Raw genomic sequence first — 21,266 nt, 5'->3', positions numbered from 1 at the left:
TTTTTTTTTTTTTGTTTGTCTGTAGTCTCGAAAAAAACACAAGAAATTAAACAAAAATAAATTTTAATTTAACAAATAAAACTCCTCATCACCAGAGAGTGCAAAATAGAATTAATTTATTCATATTAAATATCTTCATATTTCATTTACCACTTATTTATTTCATTACAAAATTGCAACACATAAAAAAAACTAAAAAACCGACGACATTATAAAAGAATTCCAGGAATTACAACAAAAACTTGCTTTTTTTTTTGCCTTACTTAAATTACAACAAGTTGCACCTCTCAAAAGCAAAGCAAAAAAAAAAGAAAACGAGGAGGAGAAAACAGCAGCAGCAAAAACCAAAAAAAAGTCATCATGATGAGCCACTTTTTTTGGTAGAATAAAAAGAAAAACCTTGTCGGAAAAAAACCAAATAAAAAAAAAAACAAGAAAAAACAATTTAAAACCAAATAAAGGAAGAGGAACTCGAGGTGAGAGTTTGTTGCATGATTCCAATAAGTTTTGCGCATTGGCGCACGCCCAAAAAGTTCTAATCTCAAATCTTTTGTTTATCATTACTTTTTTATTTTTGTTTCAGGAAGTGATTCACTTTTTTTTCAGAAACAAAACAAACAAACAAAAACTCCCTCAACAAAAATGAGCATCAAAACAAGAGCATTAGTGTTTTCGACATTCTTTGGAAGCTGCATAGCAATCGGCTTGCTTTTGGTCAGTTTAACAACAAATTATTGGGTTCGAGCGTCGCCGAAACGACACAATACTTCGGTAAGTTATAAAAATGATTGATTTTAATGTAATCTTTATTTCCTGATTAAAATCATCATCAATTAGTTAGTATTTTTGTTGCACACTGAATGAATAAGTATTTCAAGTTCGTTTTTAGATTTAGGTTGATTTAAAGCTAGACGATTGACTAACAGGTAATAAGAGGGCAGGTTGCGTAAGGTGTCTCTGTAGTCTCTCAAGTGAAGAATTTTAAGTGTACTTGCTTTTATTTGTTGTTGTTGTTTGCAAATTAGGTATGTTAGTAACTTCCTCTTCGTCTTCTTCTTCTTCTATTGGTTGCCTAGCAACTCTGTTTCTTTTTTTTTAGGCTTTAACCTTTCTCAGTTGACACACAAAGAAAAGTAATTATTTATCCATTGAATGGGCATTATTTGTGTGATGAAGTACATTCGTCAGATTGGCGGAGTTAGTTTTTGATAAATTAATGAATCATTTGGTCATGTTATTTTTGCAAAACATCATCATCAGAGATGTAATTTGTTGTTTTGATTGTGTTCAAAGAAAAATTGTAAGAACAACTAATGTCAGCTTAAGACTAGAAATTATATCTAGTATCTAGTGGCGAATCTTCTTCACCCTCCAATTATCATCCGATTGCACTCACGTCCAGCGATGCCAACTGAGGCATAATTATCCCTTTTAGGTAGGGTTGCCAGATATATTTATGTCGTTTTCTTTCACTCCAATGAGAGTACCCTTTTAGTACTTATTTTTGCACTTTTGAAGGTTTTGTGTTCTTTGACGGCACAAAAGTGTAAACAAAAATTACTCCGGAGTAATTTTAGTACCACGGAGTACCCCGGATTTACTCCGAATTTTTAGTCAGATTTACACCGATTTGCACACGGACTTGCACACACACTTATGAATTTGAAGTTTGACATTTAAAAATTTTGTTTAAAAAGTGAAAAATTCGAAAAGTTTTTCTTTCAAACTCTTTTGTTATAAACAAAAACAACCATTATGAATATATTTTCTATTGTATTATATTCCGCCAGATATATTTCTTCTATTTTTTCGTTAATTCTTCACTTTTTCCAAAAATGAAATTGAAAAGAGAATAAAGGATTTTTCAGCCAGTGTTCTTCATCAACAGAAAAAAAATTATTTTACAATTATCAAACTAAGAGCACGGACATAAGAGCAAGGGAGAAATAAAGTTCGAAAAAAGGGAAGGAAATCACTACCGTGAGTCTCCGGTAAAAAAATGTGTGACTCTTTTTGACGTTTCTCTTTGATCTTGTTATTTTTTTGCTGTTCTGCTCTATTTTATTTCGTCGTCATACGAAAACAAGAACAAAATTAAACCAAAGAAAATAGCTGTCAAATTTGCGTCTTCAAAAAAACACTACGTGTAGAAGCGCGCGACGCACCGAAACGAAAATCAAAAGCCAATTCGAAGATAATTTCTGCGCCTTGCGTCTTCGTGTAGAATAAGACTTATCAACGAACGCTTATTATGCTTCATGTTATTAATATTAATTTTTTTTTCAATTCATAAATTTTTTTCCCTAGACCTGTTATCACTATTTTCTTCAAGGAAATTATCCATTTTTGCCTTGTCACACACACAATTACAAAAAAAAACTTACTCTCATTATGTTCTTTCACTCCAGAAAAAGGAGTAAAAATTTAGAGTACTCCTTAATAGAGTGAAAGAAAACGACATTAGATGAAACTAGTAATCGAGATGCAAAATCCCGGACTTTCCCGGACAAATAAGGACAATAAAAAGAGTACAAAACTAGGACAAAAGGAATGCATAATTATACTAAAAAAACGGAACAATCTTATTAAGATTGAAGTAAAAATCCCATCTTAAACCCTTGTTCTTGTAGCTTTTTTTTTCTTATTTTTTCACAAAAAAAAAAAAAAGAAATAAAATAAAAAAAACCTTGAGACAAAGTTTGGCATTCCCGGTTTAGTAATGTTTACTATAGTAAACATTTGCTCTAATATTACAAAAGTTGCAATGAAATTCCAGTTAACCCTCTACTGCATGAATTATGAACGAAATGAAATAAAAATTTTTTTAACAATATTTTAGCCTTATTAGGGGTTGAAAAAAGGTATTACATAAATTTTTTTTACATATATATACATTTTTAGAAACATAAACCATATATGGGTTAGTATGCAGCAAGTCGATTTCCAGCAAAAAATTAATAACCCATATATGGTTTAATATGCATTCAAGGTATGTTTTGTAAAGTATGTTTTTATTACATTGGACTTTCCTTATTCATGGAATTTATTCAAACTCTTTCTTTCATCATTGTTGCAGAAGAACACCTTCCATTTTCTACACGTACACAATACGTTTTCAGTCCGTAAATTTGACATATTGGTGTTTTTGTTTGCCATTCAGGGATATGGTCAATGTTTTCAGTTAGCACTGAATTCAACGGATTTTGCCCTTGGTTGTTGTGAGTGAATTGGAGTTTGGGGATTAGATGGGGCTGGACTTCCGTGACTTGTATATAGCTCCCTCAGCTTTGTTTTGTTCCATCTCTGCTTTGATATCCTGCCAAAGCTGAAGGGCATCCTTTTTTTCGTGACATTGTAGGTGTTACAGATTTGCAAAAGTGCTCGGAGATGGCTTGTTTGATGTTAAAAAGGGCCAGAATTTGAAGCTAGATCATCATCACTTCGAAAGCCATCACCAGTTTTAGCATTAACACACTTATTTTTTCCAAAGAAAGTCTAAAGTTACTAAGTTAAGAAATGGTCTTTTTGACTTAGCAACTTACTAAAGTGGCTTTAGATTTTCGTTAATCGTTTAAAATTTTGGGCCTTGTGTCTTACAATAAGGGTTTATTAAATTACTAATAAAACTGGAAAAGTAAATCTTCTCACAAAAAAAAAAAAGTTAACATATTCTATAGATTAGAACCATTACAATCGTTTTCTTTCAGTGTTAATTTTGTAGCTCTAAGCGTAAAGTTACATACAAAAATCGGAAGACCCCCAGAAATACTGTAATTTTAAATAGAGAATTCACTAAGCAGTAGATCATACGCTAATGTTTGAGTTTTGATTAATTTAGAACATAATATAAAAAAGAATTGAGCAGATAATTACCCAAAATAAGAACGCCTCGCTTTAATGAACTCGATTCGGTTTTTTGAATGTGGAATGAATTAAGAGTAGCATACAAGTAGTGAGATACTTAAAGGTTTGGAAAGAGTACAATCCCGGACAATTTTTAGAAACTATCCCGGACGTCCCCCACACAGCCAAAAAAGAGTACATGTCCGGGAAAAACCGGAGGCATGGCAACCCTACTTTTAGGCATAATTTTATTAGCTAAGGCATTGAGGCTTATTTTTTGCCAAAAAAGGCATAATTTTTCTCATTCTACTCTTGATTTATATTTTAAAATTTTCTTATAATTTTTTTTAAATATTTTGATAAAAAAGACTAAAAACTAATATATTCTATAGGTTGTTCGAAATTTTATCTCCAGAATTTGTTTTTACCATTTAACTCTTGGTAGTGTTTAATTCTTCGAAGAATTTTGTTCACATTAATCACTTTTACTAGAAAAGAATCTAATTTTGTTGCTGTAAAAAGGTCTAAAACGCTTGCAAATAGGGTAATATTTTTTATAATTATATGAAGCAACGTCTTGAAATATTCCTTTCGAAGAAAATAAGTTGCCGTTACGTGACAAATAAGTTGCCTTAGTCTTGATTTTTCAATCGTCAGTTAGACTATCAGCAGAATAAATTTCAATATAAAAAATTTTTAGTCCTAGGAATAATCTCTATCTGAGGTTTATCTGACTATTGAAAAATTGGCCTTTAATGTAAAAATCAATTAAATAAACATTTCGTTTTGTGTGCTTACACTTTTTATATATTATATTGAAACATAAACTAAGAAATTTAAATTGAGGCATAATTTTTTTGAAAAGGCATAATTTTTTTTCAAGTGAGGCATAATTTTGACTGAATGGGTTGGCAACGCTGCTCACGTCCCTTCTGTCCAAGGTCATGGGAACGCTGATTAATTTCCAGCTAAAGAAATAACTTGAAGAACGGAAGCTTCTTAATGACCGGCAGTACGGCTTTCGAAGCAATAGATCCACTGGTGATTTGATAGTTTATCTCACCGATCAGTGAAACAAATCTTTACATCGTTTTGGAGAAAAAAGATTATTGCACTTGATATTTCAAAAGCATTTGATAGATTTTGGCATCAAGAGTCTCTCATCGAAAATGCTTGAATTCGGTATTGATGAATCTCTTCGTTGGATTAGAAATTACCTTTCGATGGATGGATTCAAGTCTGAAATCCACAATATAAACGCTGGTGTGCCCCAGGGCTCCGTTTTGTCTCCGACTCTCTTCCTCATTTTTATTCTGCTTTTTGAAACTTTTTATCCACTAAATTGTTTCGCTGATGGTGGTACCCTCAGCTTTTCATATTCGTTTGAAGATTCACATCCATGTCCTTTGGATTTGGATCTTCAACGGGAAAATATGATAATCTCATTAAATTTTGATCTCGACTGCATTGTCCAATGGGGAATAAGAAACCGCGTAGAATATAATGCTTCTAAAATACAATGCTGCTAACTATCGTTAAAACGAAACCTTCCCCCTTTGCCAGTATCCATGAGTGGTACTTGCATCGAGGAAACTGATCAGCTTTCGATTCTAGTTATGTCCATTACAAACCACCTTTTGTGGAATGAGCACATATTCGATGTAGCCAAAAACTCTGCGAAATGCTTAGGTTTCCTCCAAAGACAGATACAATTCCATCTCTTGAGCACCGCCGGAATGTATCATGCCATGCCTGTCCTTATTTTATAGGTATTGTTTAAAAAAATGTTCAAACGAAATAGCTAGTTGCATTCCTTCCCTTAAACAGTTCAACCGTAATACTCGTAATTCAAAGAATGCCCATCAGTTTACACTAGAGCCCAATTTCAGACGTACCGTCAAGTATAAAGATTCCTTCTTTAGTCGTACTACGAGAAAGTGGAATACATTACCCGCCTCAGTTTTTCCCTCCCATTTTAATGTTCAGAACTTTAAAACTAAAGTGCCTCTTTCCCTAAAGCTCGTATTGTGTTTATATACATAATAAGGGTAATCAAAACCCCTTTAGTGCGCGCAGATTAAACAAAAAAATTGAAGTCCCGTAACATTAAGAAATAAAATTTTATTGGATAGCAGTTACATTTGTTATGATAGAAACTTTGACCTTTTTGTAGTCTTTTTTGGAAAAAATTTCTCTACGGTTTCATATTCGCAAATTATGTTTGTTTTTGTTTTGTTCGTCGGTTGATGTAGTATCTTGTTGTTCATTTTAATGATTATTGCTTAATACCCTTAATCAACAGGTTCCTCATTACCAATCGGGTACTACTTATTGCATTAAATCAATCTACCTCTTTCATTAAGCCTTGTTTTTGTGAGACTTTGATGTCTCCAGTCCGCAAAGGTTCAGAGGAACGTTAACGGGTGAACACAAAATACAAATTTATGTGTATTCATGGCTTCACAAGTATCTACTAGGCTTAAGTCCTTTATTATTTGTTAATTTTATAAAAGTCGTAAGTCTAAGCTTTCTAGCCAGTTTTAAGAATGTTTCCGTTCAAACGTAGCCAAATAGATCCCTTATATAATAAGCTTATAAATTCTGCTCTTGAATAGGGAATAAGAAAACGCATTTGCATTTCTTCAATAGAGTACCAAATCGGTCTTTTTAAATGATCGATCGATAATTGAGACATTTGCGTCCATCGACCACCGGCATAATAATTCATGCAGCCCAAAAAAGGACACTCGACACTGACTCATTGAAAAACGTTACCATGGACATTATAAACTTTGACAACAAAACTAGCGTTGAATTGAGACGGAGGATTACTCTTGCAAACCGCATTGATTTATGATTGGAGAAGAACGTACAACAACGAACTTAACGAATTGTATAAGGAAATTCACCAACGAAACAAATAAAGGTGAAAAAACTGAGATTGCTCGGTCATGTGAAACACATGAACAACAATGTTCAACTTATAAAGAGGGCGAAAATGGATACAGCTGGCTAAGTATTTAACTACCTGGGAGAAGCTTGTTGGTTGAGGCGCAAATCCACAATGGATTGCAGCGCCACCTTAACTCGCTGGATCCCTTAGGTAGGTAAATAAGTAATTTTCTCAAAGCTCGATGATCAGGGTCACTGGCTAATAAAACATGCCTAACCATTTAGTACCGATTTCGACTCATATTTTATGTTTGCAGACCTAAAAGATAAAAAGGGATTTATATCTTATGAAAATATTTTTTGTCTAATATGGTGATTTTTAAGGAATGTCCTCAAGTTTTTGTTTCTTATGGAATTATTAGTATTAAACACAACTCTCATACAACATTCTACATCGTTTTTATGTCCTCTAAAATTTGATTGAAGCCATGAATGTAAGTGTTTTAGAGTGACTCAATACAAAAAATAATCAGAATCTTAATCATTGATGCCGAAATAAGATGATTTAGACCGATCGTTGGGTTGGGTTGTTCTTCTAGTATGCCCACTTTTGTTTGTAGGAAATATATGAATCAACACAAACTTTTCTATCGGTCGATACTTAATCGTCCCTAATGGGAACTTTCATACATTTTCATACTCATTAACTATCGGCCGATAGAAAGTCTTTTGTGTGTGGGGGCGCCCTAAATCTAAATAAATTATTTAATATTTTTATGTTCACCTAAAAAAAAAACACAATTCTTTCCTGAAAACCAAATACAACCAAATAAGAAACATTAAAACCTAAAAAAATAATGCTTTTTTCATCCAGCTTAAAGAAGTGGAAAGTAAAACAACATGGCTTTTGCTGTAAAAAAAAAGCTAAGAAAATATGAAATTTTATTTAAGAAAATATAAACCTGGAAATATAAAAAAAAAACAATATTAAATTAATTAAATATAACAATCAAATACATGGTTATAATAATAACCACATAATAAAATATGTTACATAAAACATTGAACACCAAATTCTTATACTGCCTCAATTTCCTCCCTAGTTTCCATATTTTCAATTTTATCCACTGTAAAAGTAGATTAAAATTCTGAAAAAAAAACAAAGCAATCAATATTAAAAAATGTCAATAAAAAAATATTACAAAATATAAAAATCAATCAAAATTCATAAATACCGAAAAATGAACCCTTCTCGCCCGTCTTCTGGGTAATTGAATAGCAGTCCTCCTGGCGATAATAAGATGCTCCATTTGGAACATATATGAACCCCAGGTTTGGCTAAAAATTATACAATAAATATAAAAATTAAAGATTAAACAAAAAATATTTTTCAACATTACAAACACATAGGGTCCATCACCAATTTGTTCCACGGGAAGCAACTGTGGTAAGGCTGGAATGGTAATTTGTTGTCCCTTTAAAAAATATTTAACAATTTTATAAATTTATAACAAAAAACAAATTATATTATCAGCTTACCAAATTATTTTGCCTTCGAAACCAATTTCTTGTCCTGCTGCCAAACTAAAACAAAATTCATATTTAATAAAGTTTTAACAATTTAAATTCTAACTCACATTTCTGAAAAATGCAACATTATTATGCATTATTTCCTAAAAAACAAAAAAAAGTTGGCCGAGTGTGCGCACACTAAAATTCCAACTCACCCAAACGATCGTGATCGTCTAAATCTAAATCATCTTATTTCAGCATCAATGATAAAGATTCTCATTATATTATGTATTGAGTCAGTCTAAAATACTTGCATTCATGGCGTAGGTTTCAGGGACTCCTCGGTGTGTTAGGGAAATCCATGTCACATCTGACTTTCTATAAAATGTTTCTTCAAATCAACCAATACCAGTGAATAATTACTTTATAGCTAAACTAAGAATTTGTTCAATCCACTGATCTACTTCTCACAGATAAGGTTCATATACGAATAATTACCACTAGATTCAGTAATTATTTTTAACTTCCTCAATAGTTTTGAAGGTCGTGTGCATCACATAACTTTGTTGAGACATGCTTACTTATTTCTTCCTTTATATTTTAGGAATCTTTTGGAAATGTGAACTATGGCCTCTTCTTTGGTAACAGAGATTTAAATGTTGGTTATGGGAACCGCACCGATGCTGTTAATGGTAATTATTTCATTTATTAAATGGCTTAAAAATTTGTTTATAACAAATTTGTCTTTCTTATCCGTTTAACAGTCTACACATTTATTACAACCGAACCGGATATAATGAATTTTTGGCTATGGCTAGTCACTGCCCTGGGAACTGGATTCGGACTTTTAAGTTGTGCTATAGCAGCGATAGGATCTGTTATTAAAGCAGCTTCAGCGTCAAAAAAGCGAGGCACAATGGTTTTGCTATTTGTATCAAATATCTCATCGGCATCATCGCAGATTATTGCATTTGTTTGTTGGGTTATTCAGTTCTATCAGTACCTAACTCACAATGTCTTGCCATTGGAGGATCGAACAAAGATGCGTTGGTACAGTCATGGAACAGCTTCATTTGGTTTTAGCTTTTTCATGCTTGTTTTATCAATACTTATTGTCTTAATCAATATTGTCATACTAATTTATGCAAAACGCCGTGAACACAGAGAGGATCATCGTTTTGAGCCACCATCGGAGGAGAAAAATCAAAGTGCTATAATGCTCTATTAAAAAATGCCAACAAAACTTGCCTTTGTATTGTTTTAATTTTTTTAGTTTTAAAAAAAAGTTTATTATAATGAATCTCTCAGTTAATAAGTTTTCTACTTAATGCAAAAGTCAGTAAGGTAATGTCGTAATGTTTATGTTAAGTGAAGAAACTAGAATATCAAAAATACTCCCAAAAATAAAATAAAAAGAACTAAAGGGTTATCTCTTTGAGCTGATAAACTAACTCGAATATAATGAATTAAATTATAATTATTTTTATGAAAAAAAAAGGTTTTGTTTTAACATTTAATTAATTTTGGTTTAAAAAATATAACTACACAATCTTCAAACAACATTTCTTCAATCAACCCACAAGTACCTACTGCTTTGTATTCATATTCATAAATCAGGTAAGTAATGACATGATTTTATATGAACAAATAATTTTCGATTTAACAAGCTATCGAAAGGAATGAAAACGAGTATCTAGAGACATTCTTTTGAGAAAAAAATAAAATTTCCAAAATAATAGCTACGTTCCTTTGGTCGCATTTATCTATTGCGTAGTACTTAAAGTTGCTTTCAAAAACTAACTCTAGCTGTGTTTAATTGGTAACTCAGTACTTATCTTATTGAAATTTTGCACGGTAAACAATAGCAAATGATTGCTAAGGATAAACAAAATATTTGCGAACACGTATGTTTTTGGTTTGAAATAGAAGTCCATTAAACTACTGCGTTTGCATTTTGTTTTATACGAGGTTAGTCAAAAAAGTTCGAGGAATGGTTTTTTACATTTGCTGCAGCTACAGTGAAGAAACTTACGATTCAAGCTGAAAACCTACGATATGACAAACCATAGCACTAACCGTTAGGCATAGTGGTCCTGCTGTAAAATGCTCAAATAAATTCAAAGTTTTATCCATGCTTTTTCATCATTTTTGAACCATGCCTTTATTTTAATGACGCAAATGAAGGAAGCAGTCAAACGATTTATGGTTGGATTTTTTGGTTTTTACAACATTGTACACAGAAGTGACATCTATGGCACAATCAGATCTGATCGTTGGAAGCTGGTGAAACTGAAGCTCTGATGGCTTTCTCAAAGGTCGTTTGAACATGGCGTTGCAAAGGAGAAAATTTCATGTAGTTCCAGTCCATGCTTGGATTCCGTTCGAACATTAACGCATAGAAGATATTTTTCAGACTATTTAAAATTGCAATCTATGAACCAAGAGTCTTTATAGAGGTGTGGTTATCGTTCATATGGTATCTTTTGTTCCTCTGGCGCAGACCAAATGTGTATGATTTGGATTTGATTCGATCACATTATGGACTTACAAAAAGGATGAAATAGACGCTGCTAGCGAATAATTAAAAAAAGTTTAAGCTGATGGTTTTTGTTCTTTTTTTTTTATTAATGGAAATAAAAGAAATGTCTTCCAGATTCTATCAATGTCCATAATTAGGATGACTGAGATGATAGTATCATAAAGCTTGATAGTAGGCTTCTGAATTCTTATTTTGTTAAAATGTGGAGTGGTACTTCGTACACAAAATTGCTATTATACGAATCTCTCTATCTCTATCTACCATGGATATTTGTAGAGTTAATAGATGCGAAGATTCTCTTTACCAAGACAATTGTGTACTTTTGTACACGAAATGATATTTGAGTTTATGATACTCTATGTAGGATGTAGGTATATGAATATTTTTCTTTAAGATTTCGCAAGGATTTCATTTGAATCATCTTTAGTAAATTTTTCTGTATAAAATTCAGAAAATGGCATGAATCAATTTAATATACGCTCTAAAGCAGTGTGTTCCAGGCAAGGTTTAATCATAAGTTTTCACAAGTGAGGATGAAAAGATCTTGAATTTTTTCGAGAGAAAAGTTCTTCGTGCGATTTTTGGTCCCGTGTGTATTGATGGTGATTGGAGAAGAAGATATAACAACGAGCTTTAAGGGTTGTACAAGGACGCTAACCTAGCCAAGAGAGTGAACGTGCAGCGCCTGAGATGGCTAGGTCACGTGGATTGCATGGACAACAATGCTCCGGCCCGGAAAGTTTTCGACTCCAACCCAGAGGGACGGCGGAGTAGAGGAAGACCTCGTCTGAGGTGGCGCAACCAAGTGGAAGGGTACCTCAATCAACTTGACGTGCGCAACTGGAAGCAGCGAGCTAACGATCGAACTGGCTGGCGAAGCTTGTTGGTTGAGGCCCAAATCCACAGCGGATTGTAGCCGCCTTACGGCGCTGGTCACCCTAAGTAAGTAAGTAACAAATATATAAGTCATATCAGCAAATATCGATTCTTTAAAACTGTAACGGAATCAATTCTCTTTTATGCTGCCCAGGTATGGGGAGGTACTGAATATGAAACGGTTGAAAAACTTCTAAGGTTCTACCTCAAAAGAGCATTTCATTTACCTCCCAACTCGCCGTACTATATGCTTATGATCGAGTCTGAATTGTCTGCGTTGTTTATTAAGACACTCAAACTACAAGTTGACTATGTTCTCCATGACATGCAAATGCCAGACCCAACATCTTCCTTAGATGGTGGCCATCCAAAAGTAAAAAAGGATATTTTGAGGAATGGGAAGATATAGCTGAAAAGTGCAAAACGGAAATAAATATAAATTTAGATAATAATTTATTGTACGATCTAATAAAGCTAGTAGACCTTAGATATAGGGCAAAACTTGAAGAAGAAGCGGGAAGATCCCTTCACTGCGGTGCACCGCACAATTTATAAACGCTTAGATTACTCTCCTAACGAAAACAACTATGTATTTCAAGGATGGAAATAATACAAACACAATTTCAATGATGTTCGGTTTACGAGGTGAATTGCTTCAACTCAATTACATACTTCATAGAGGTGATCTGCCAGTTTTATGGGATTTATGCAACCGGAGGGAACGAGACGATATCATTCATTTTTTGGGGGTGCTGTCCAATTTTGCGAGAAATAAGAAGAAACGTACTTGGAAATGATGCCTTAACAGAAGAATATTGCATAATCTTGTAAATCAAATGAATGCAGATAAATTTTATGAATTTGTAAAAATACCTCTTAACTAGTGGAGCAGAATTATAAATAGTGATTTTTGAAATTGTTACTCTATTTGTTGTTAATTAAAACAATGTCTTAAATATTAAATTAAATGTCATTTATTTAACTTATATAGAGTATAAATTGGATTGTCAATATGGCAGCAGGCAGTTCCATGCTCAAAAGACTTTATGTATCATAAATATTGTATTCAAACTCTTAAAAATATGAAAAAATAAAAAATCTATGTATTTAATCTAAAAATCTACTAATTTTTTAGGTCGCTGTTGTAATTGATGTAGTTGATGTTGTCTGATGAGAAACGTGTTTCATGAAGTATCGATACACTGTATTTCATTATTATTGGCTGTTCTCACACCTTTTAAGCCTAGTTGGTAGGTCATTTGCAGATCTTGATAATCCCTTTAAATACATAATAGTAAAAAAAAAAAAAAATAGTAAAAAACTCTGTTCGGTAAGAAATGGTTTCATTCTACAGGTGGTCGCCTTAAACGCATTTGTCTTTTTTTATTGATAAATTGCCGAACATACCTTCAAACTACAAGACAGTTCCTCCCTCTTAAATGTCAAATCACAGCAATTGTCCACGCACATTCATCCAATTCAATAAAAATGCCTCCAACTTCAAAAGCAGATAAATTACCAAAAATTAATAACGATTATTATCAATATACTCGTATACAAAAAAGAAGAAGTGCAAGTGTGATCCGAGGATATTGCCAGTTACGCTATCAAACGCAAGAATGGTGTGAAAATTATCAGAACAATACAGAAATATATATTGAATCCCAACAGGTAGATAGGTGATACCTGCACGCCCCTATCTGGTTACTATCCTTTCTTTTCTTTTTTTTTTATTTGAATTGCTCTCTATCGTTGTCCTCTCGTCCTGTAAAGGTTTTTATGAGTTTGTATAGAAAAAAGGATACAAAAAAAAAAAATCACAATCTTTTGTTTCGATTATGGACCAGGAATCCGTATCACCAAGAAGAACCCCGTGAATTCTTTATTGGCCACAGTTAATGAATGAATAGAGGACAGATCCTTTGCAACTAAACTAAGTGCTAGGACATTATACTGGACATCTCCTCATGATGATGATGATGGTGAGAAAAACAAACTTAAATTTGTGATGCTTAGAAGTCATTGATGACAATAGACAGCAGAGTAAAGAAGATGAGATGTGTAGATGGTGGAGAAGAGGGCAAGGACGAAAGTAAAAGAATTCATATTGGAACAATGAACAGGTAGAAATCAACAAGAAAAGAAAAAAAGGACATTGTATTTTTTTGGGTATATTGCTTGGGAAATTTCTTGCAATAATTTCTAGACAGACTGGAGACTGGGATTTCGAAATCCCTATTGGAATCGTTTTGATACCAGCAGGCATCAGGACTCTATTGTAAAGGTAAAGGATTAATGAATTTTTCTGTGGATGTGCAAAAATTTTTGATAAATGGTTGTGGAAGATTTAATGATTACTAGGATAATTATTTTGCATGGCTTGTGCTCTGCGGAGGCGGGTTAACATTTCATTCAGGTTGATAATTAGGATTTTTTCGTTTGTCGGTTAAATTTTTTTGTTCAAATTGAAAAGGATTGTAAAAGGATTTAAGAAGAAGGCAAAGTCAATTATAAAAATCGATTGAAAATTTAAAGGATTCATTGACAATTTGGAAGAAATGTAAAGGTAGAGAAATTATGTGGGTTGAAAAAGGATTCATTGCAAAATAGTGACACATTTATGTTTTAGTTTGGATTCATTCTAAAAATAATGTCTTTATCACTCAACGATTGGAGTTATATTTGTTTCTGGAATAAGTTTTATTCTGAATTCAAATAATTGTTGATCCTTGTTGTTTCTTAAAGAAGCTAAACGGAATTTTAGGACTCCTAGGATCTCTCCAAATTTTTAAAATTAAAAAAAGGATCAATTGAATCCCTATCACTTCGGAAAATATATAAACAGACAAATTGTTTTCTAATATTATTTTCGTCTTCCAGGAAAAAAGTGCAATAATTTTTAACCTTTGCACAAGCATTTCTTTAGATTATTATTAGAAAAGATGTATCAATTTATAGAATAATTGATATTGAATGTTTTTATACATTACCCAAAAACCACCCATGAAGATTAATTCAATGTTTAAAAAAAGTACCCTTAAAAAAAGAATTTGAAAGGACAAGATCTTCTTGAAACCGCAAAAACCTTTATTATTCGAGTAGGGCTAGACATGGTGGCTCCATTCTTTGCTTAACCAATAAATTTTCAATCCATAATGAGATGACATTTTAACTTTCTTTCTATTTTCTTTTTTTTTGTTGTTGTCAATGTATCTCATCCTTGTTGTCTGCTGAATGTGACTGTCTATTCAATTGTTCTATGTAAAGAAGGAAATCTCCTACCTGGGATTCTTGGTTTGGGATTTCTAATTCACAATATTTATTTCTTTCTCCTGCGTTGTATAATTTTTGGTAATTGCGAAAGTAAGATATCTCTGAAATTTCTTACTTTTTTTCGCACAGTTAGAAATGAAAGATGTATACAGGGAGTCTGTGTGTGGTATGATTCCCATCCAGACATTAAGGAGCCAAATAATTCATTGACCCAATGAATTGACTTTTGTTCAAAGATAGAGTGACAGTAAGTGTAAACAAAAAAAACAATTTAAACGCAATTAAATGGATTTTGTTGTCAAGATATTGGTGATGTTTGAATCTCAACAAAATTGTTTTGTTAGGAATTTACTAAAAAAGGTTGCAAAAATGGGTAAGAGTTTCTGGAAATTATATTACTGAACTCATAGTATAACTCGGGATATTTTGAATTCTTAGAAATCTCAGTAACAAACGATTTATTAGAGTTTTAATTTTTTTTTTTTTTTTTTGAAAATGTAGGAAGTAAAACTTTTTCAATTACATAGAACCAATCCAACTACAAAAGAAGATTTGTCGTTTTCCCAAAGAACTGATGTCATGAAAAAATCAAATGTTGCGAATCAACGTTTTTAAATGCTCGCAAGCGATTTCAAATGAACTTCAAGTTATTCGATGTATTTGCAACATTTGTTTCGAAACTACTTAATGGATTTGGGATCAAGGTATGTAATTTATGTAGTTGCAAATTATATAGCCTATTGTAATTTTGAGTTAAAAAATGGGAAAAAATATTAAGCCCTCAAAGCAAGTATTATTTTTAAGACGCTAGATTTAACTGCTTAGACGCTAGATTCAACTGAAATTGAAATAAGGTGCTTAAAAAAAATCTCGAGTCAATTATTCTGTTAATTACTCATATTCTGAACCCAATATTAATTGTATTAATAATACTAAAGTACATACTTGAAATTTGAAGTTGTTGAATATTTTAAATGTTAATATTGCATTTATACTTTTTTTTTTATATAATATAATGTCACACCCGTTACAAAAGTAAGTCTACCCTGTTACTTTGTGGAATTATTATAAATAAACAGCTTTCTGTAAATTTCCTTCAAACATGTGATTACCACAAACGTGATCAAATCTTCTTTCATATTGAATACGAAATCCACGACATTGAAAAATTTAGCATAATCGTTTCTAAAAGTCACTGAAGCAATCTGAACCGATTTTCTGAGTTCACACTCGTTACACCTAATAGATCGTGACATTACAAGACAGGTTAACATTTTATAAATTTTTAAAACATATTAACAACTAATTACATAAGATGTTAATAAATACACAAATCGGGAACACAAAATTAAGTAACTGTCACACCCGTTACTATAGAGATACTCTTATGCAAAAAAGTGGTGAATGCAGTTAAATTTGGTGAATATTCTATAAAAACGGCAAGGTTAGCACTATCAGTCTTATTGTGATTTACAACTATCAATCGATAGTTGATAAATACTGAAAGTTTGGATTTTTAAACCTAATTTAAAGGAAAACTGGTCATCTTTTTAATGGAATTTTGTAATTTGATTTCATTTAATAACTGTAAGGACCATTCTCTGCTTTTAAAACTTTTCTCAATTAAGTAATTAGATATCGAAATTTAATTTTTATCAACTATCGATTGATAGTTGAAAATCGCAATAAGGCTGTACATATATGTGTTTCGTCATCATGATATAAGAAAAGAAGGTATGATCACGCGAAGAAAGTCTGTATCGAGAACTGTCAGATGAAAGAAAAAAAAAAGATGGCTTCCTAAGTTTTTGACAGCTGCCCTATTGAAATTGTTGTTGTTAACAAATTTGTCTTGAAAATTGTTGTTGCTTTTGACTTTGTCAAATTAAACGTCAAAAACTTATTACTCCATTTTGTAAAATGGCGACTCTAATGATCATACGTTCTCTTCTTATACTATGTTTCGTCATAGGCTAGACACACACCATTTTGGTGGCGCGACAATTCAGCCGCAAAAAGGATCACAAGGATTTAAATGCCTGTGAACATTAGGGTTGCCAGATATATTTTGACGAAACTAGTAATCGAGATGCAAAATCCCGGACTTTCCCGGACAAATAAGGACAAAAAAAAAGAGTACAGAACTAGGATTTAAATGCCTGTGAACAGTGAACATACATGTACTTGCTTCCAAGAATTATTTAGCATCGATTAATAATTTTAAAATTGTCTTAAAGCTACAAAATCGCCTTGAAGCGATCCTGGTTTTCGGATGCCTCATGCAGTTGACTCTTCCTTTGTTCGTAAAGCCCATAAAGTTACGAAATTCAAGATTCGACATTTATCAATGCAATCATTTATAAAGATCTATAGCATTTTCGTAAAAAAGTTTCAATTTCTGTCGAATTGCAACTTATTTTAAACGATTTTTGAAGAATTGTGCAAAAAATCTGTGCGCGCACTAATCTGACAGCGATTTATGACTTTACCTCCCATTCTGATCTAATGGCACTTCTCTAAAGTAATATAATTAAATTAATTGATTTGGAAACAAATGCAATACAGATGAGAATGACCCGTCGAATTTTAAAAACCCAAATTATCCCTAATCGAATACCCACAGGACATAGGGTGTTTGTTTGCTCTCTTTAGCTCAATCAATGTACTCGTTCGTATTTTCGAGTTAAATATAAAATACACAAAAAATCCATCAGAACAATCACCACATCACACTATTGACCCATCTCTGCATAGTTTGTTGCAAGGAAGTCCTCTCTCACCTCGGGGTGTCATTTGTAATGTATTAGCATCGAATTGAATAGAGGAGGTAATAAAATTGCACCATAGGTGGTTCTCTTCCGGATCCTTTTGTGGTAAAGTGAATTCCTGTCTAGTATACTAACTGCTGCAACCCAAAGAAATAACAAAAATGCCCCCATTGTAAGGCAACTAATGACACAAAGTGAGATGTCTTTCTTGTGGATGTGGAAGTTGCATTATTTCCGAAATCGTTATGAAATTGTTTACGTAAACAAAAACAGTGTCTTTTGAGTTTTGGGATAGATTTTATTTTTGAAGAACAGCTTGGGAGTTCTCAATCAATAACAAATCAATTTTTCTCAAGGAAACTGCCATAACTCCATTTCTTCCGCAATTTTTGTTTGTTGAGCGGAAGAAGTCATCAGTTTGGTTGTGACAGTTTTATGTCGTTTTCTTTCACTCTATTAAGGAGTACTCTAAACTTTTACTCCTTTTTCTGGAGTGAAAGAACATAATGAGAGTAATTTTTTTTTTATGTAATAGTGTGTGTGACAAGGCAAAAATGGATAATATCCTTGAAAAAAATAGTGATAACAGGCCTAGGGAAAACATTTTATGAATTGAAAAAAAAAATTAATATTAATAACATATGAAGCATAATACACAAAGACGGAAGGCGTAGAAATCATCTTCCAATTTCCTTTTGATTTTCGTTACGGTGCGTCACGGGCTTCTACACGCGTATTATTGTTTTTGAAGACGCAAATTTGAGTTATTTTCTTTGGTTTTATTTTGTTCTTGTTTTCGTATGACGACTTCTATAGGAAGACGTAGACGCACGAGATGCACATAAGAACAAGAGAGGAAAAAAGATCGATTTCTCCTTTGCTCTTATGAGCATCTTGTGCGTCTACGTATTCGTGTAGAAGCAGACTATGTATTTTAATTAAAAAAACACCAAAATATACAAAAAAACAACCCCCGTGCGGGGTCTATGCAGAGATGAGTATTTACTTCATATGTAGCAGATCTACTTCATTAATTTATTTTGATGTATCTGCTACGTAGCAACCTATTTCTACTTCGTTTAAAAAATTTTTTCTAAAGAACAAAATTTCATTTAAGATGTGTCATCTTGTTTCATTTTTTGTTAAAAAAAATGCATTGTTAGTGCTCTTTAGGCACTGCAGGAATTTCACATCATATACATCCAAATCAAAGACCCATCCAAGATATTAATTATTTTATGTCACCGCCCAAATCCACATAATGGCTGTGGGTCCGGTTATGCATTTTGCATAAAATAAATCAGACATCGGCTTTTAAAAAACAATCTTAGGTTCTTATATGGCAGATGGCACATCTTTGCTCATGGAACTAAGACCAAGTCAATGAAAATAATTTTTTAATAAAAAACACTTTATAATTTGAAATTAAAAATCATTATAGCAATCACGGGGATGGCTTTTTGAGAAAAAAAATCATATTTGTTATTTACGAGTGATGCGCTTTCAAGCTATGCAGGTCTCATTTAAATCGGTGCTGGTTTTTTTTTTTTTTAAATATATTTATTTTTGGGCATTCTCCTTTGTTTTATATGTATATTTTTTTTTTTCATTATCTGCTACATATTTTCCAAATCTACTTCGTTTTTTTGGGCAGTATGTTTCACTTTTCGGGCTTAGCATTCTCATCCCTGGGTCTATGTGCAACGAAAACTTTTGCATAAATTAAAAACGTTACTATACACGCAAATAATACACAACCGACAAAGCAGATTCCGCAACCGACGAAATAAAATAAAGCAGAACAGCAAAAAAAAAAGAACAAGATCAAAGATAAACGTCAAAAAGAGTCACAAATTTTTTTACCGGAGACTCACGGTAGAAAATCTTCCTTCCTTTTTTTCGAACTTTATTTCTTCTTTGCTCTTATGTGCGTATCGCGCTTTGCGTCTTCGTGTAGAAGCGGACTTAGTTTTGCTTTTGGTATTTTTCATTATGCTTCTGATCGGTTTTTTTTCAGCCTAATTGACGCACACCCTTAGTTTGATTTTATAATTGAATCATTTATTTGCAAAACATGATGAGTCCACTTTTTTTCAAAATTCGTTTTTTTGACTAAATTTGTACTCCAGGGATAACCACGTCTGTCTTTAAAATATGAAGTATCTACTCCATCTATATCCGATTTTACAGCTACGCGAAATATTTTTTTAGTATCAAAAACAGAATAAGTCCCGGACTTATCATCTTTTGAAAATAAACAACAGCTTCTTTTTGTGTAAATGGTATATTAGATTAATGGCTGAAAATCTTAAGTTTAAAGCTACTTTAAAGTTAAATAAGCAGTCCGGACATTGTATTTTATTCTCAAATACAATTGTTTGATAGATTGGAGCTAAAAGCAAAATTGCATATCCATTTAAAAACTAATTTCACGTCCGTTTATTTTCAAAGTATGATAAGTCCAAAAGCTTTTTTATTTTTTATCTTTTGAGCTATCGATCCAAAAATTAAAAACGAAACGGTATTTTGTAGCTAGGCAAGAGTTCTACAGAATATATTTTTTATAAATTTTTCTACGCATATTAAAAGAAAATAGAACGTTTTTTTCTTCTCCTGAAAAATTTAAAATCATGGACTTATCATGTTTTGCAAATAAATGATTCAATTGTAAAATAAAACTATCCCATCAACGCAGAAAAAAATGGGATTTTTTTGTTATATGGCACAGGATTTTTTTTTATTGATGAAGAACACTGGCGGAAAATTTTTTTTATTCGGTTTTAAATTTAATTTTGGAAAAAGTGAAGAATTAACGAAAAAAATGGAAGAAATATATCTGGTGGAATATAATACAGTAAAAATATATTCATAATGGTTGTTTTCTGTTAATAACAAAAGAATTTGAAAGAAAAACTTTTCGCATTTTTCAATTTTCAAACAAAATTTTAAAATGTCAAACTTCAAATTCATAAGTGTGTGTGTAAATCGGTGTAAATCTGACTAAAAATGTGGAGTAAATCCGGGGTACTCCGTAGTACTAAAATTACTCCGGAGTAATTTTTTTTTTACACTTTTGTGGCGTCAAAGAACACAAAACCTTCAAAAGTGCAAAAATAAGTACTAAAAGGGTACTCTCATTGGAGTGAAAGAAAACGACATTAGTAATAGGTAACAGAGTTATACAATGGAAATTGGTGCCTTTTGAATTTGGTTTATTCTTGGTGGCAGTTTTTTTTTTTTTTTTTGAAATCTTTGTTAGTACTAATTGAGAAAAAAAAGTAGACGTAGAGCATGCGCTACTGTAGGCTTGATGGATACTTTTCAAATTCAACTTTGTCATAATAGAATAATGGAACAATTCATTTATTTTTTTTGGTAAAGTGAACATATTATGTACGTAGCTAAGGTAAACTAATTATAAGAACTCTGAACTGTGTGTGGCTTCTTATATGATGTATGTATGTTAGGAAAAGAATTCCATTAATTTGAAAGTAGAAATAGTACGGGTCCTAATTCTTCGTTTGCAATTGTTAAATGTTGAGTAAAAAGATATTTCATAAAAA

At 32.1% G+C, this 21,266-nt stretch overlaps 2 protein-coding genes across 5 annotated transcripts in view; both read left to right on the top strand.

Annotated features, from left to right (window-relative positions):
- Positions 1-9,727, top strand: LOC129915797 (uncharacterized). Of its 3 annotated transcripts, none has more exons than XM_055995481.1 (4): positions 1-476; positions 584-771; positions 8,852-8,939; positions 9,012-9,726. In XM_055995481.1, exons 2-4 carry the CDS (start codon positions 643-645, stop codon positions 9,473-9,475), a joined length of 681 nt encoding a protein of 226 aa, XP_055851456.1. In that variant the 5' UTR covers positions 1-476; positions 584-642; the 3' UTR covers positions 9,476-9,726. The 3 variants fall into 3 exon arrangements, with proteins under 3 accessions (XP_055851456.1, XP_055851458.1, XP_055851457.1); XM_055995483.1 differs by lacking the exons at positions 1-476; positions 584-771 and adding exons at positions 7,924-8,067; positions 8,139-8,196; XM_055995482.1 differs by lacking the exons at positions 1-476; positions 584-771 and adding exons at positions 8,042-8,067; positions 8,146-8,182 and having other exon boundaries at positions 9,012-9,727.
- Positions 9,728-15,417: 5,690 nt separating this feature from the next.
- The window catches only part of LOC129915792 (probable sodium/potassium/calcium exchanger CG1090), a 74,829-nt gene continuing 68,980 nt past the window's right edge, over positions 15,418-21,266 (top strand). Inside the window, exon 1 of one of the 2 annotated variants that reach the window (XM_055995473.1) lies at positions 15,418-15,639. In XM_055995473.1, the coding sequence (XP_055851448.1) occupies positions 15,571-15,639 (69 nt within the window). In that variant the 5' untranslated portion in view covers positions 15,418-15,570. The remainder of the gene's footprint in view (positions 15,640-21,266) is intronic. The other variant, XM_055995474.1, reaches the window with a different exon arrangement.

Source organism: Episyrphus balteatus, chromosome 3 (assembly GCF_945859705.1).
Source record: "Episyrphus balteatus chromosome 3, idEpiBalt1.1, whole genome shotgun sequence".
Taxonomy (NCBI): domain Eukaryota; kingdom Metazoa; phylum Arthropoda; class Insecta; order Diptera; family Syrphidae; genus Episyrphus; species Episyrphus balteatus.
This window is presented reverse-complemented; position numbering and strand designations above follow the sequence as displayed.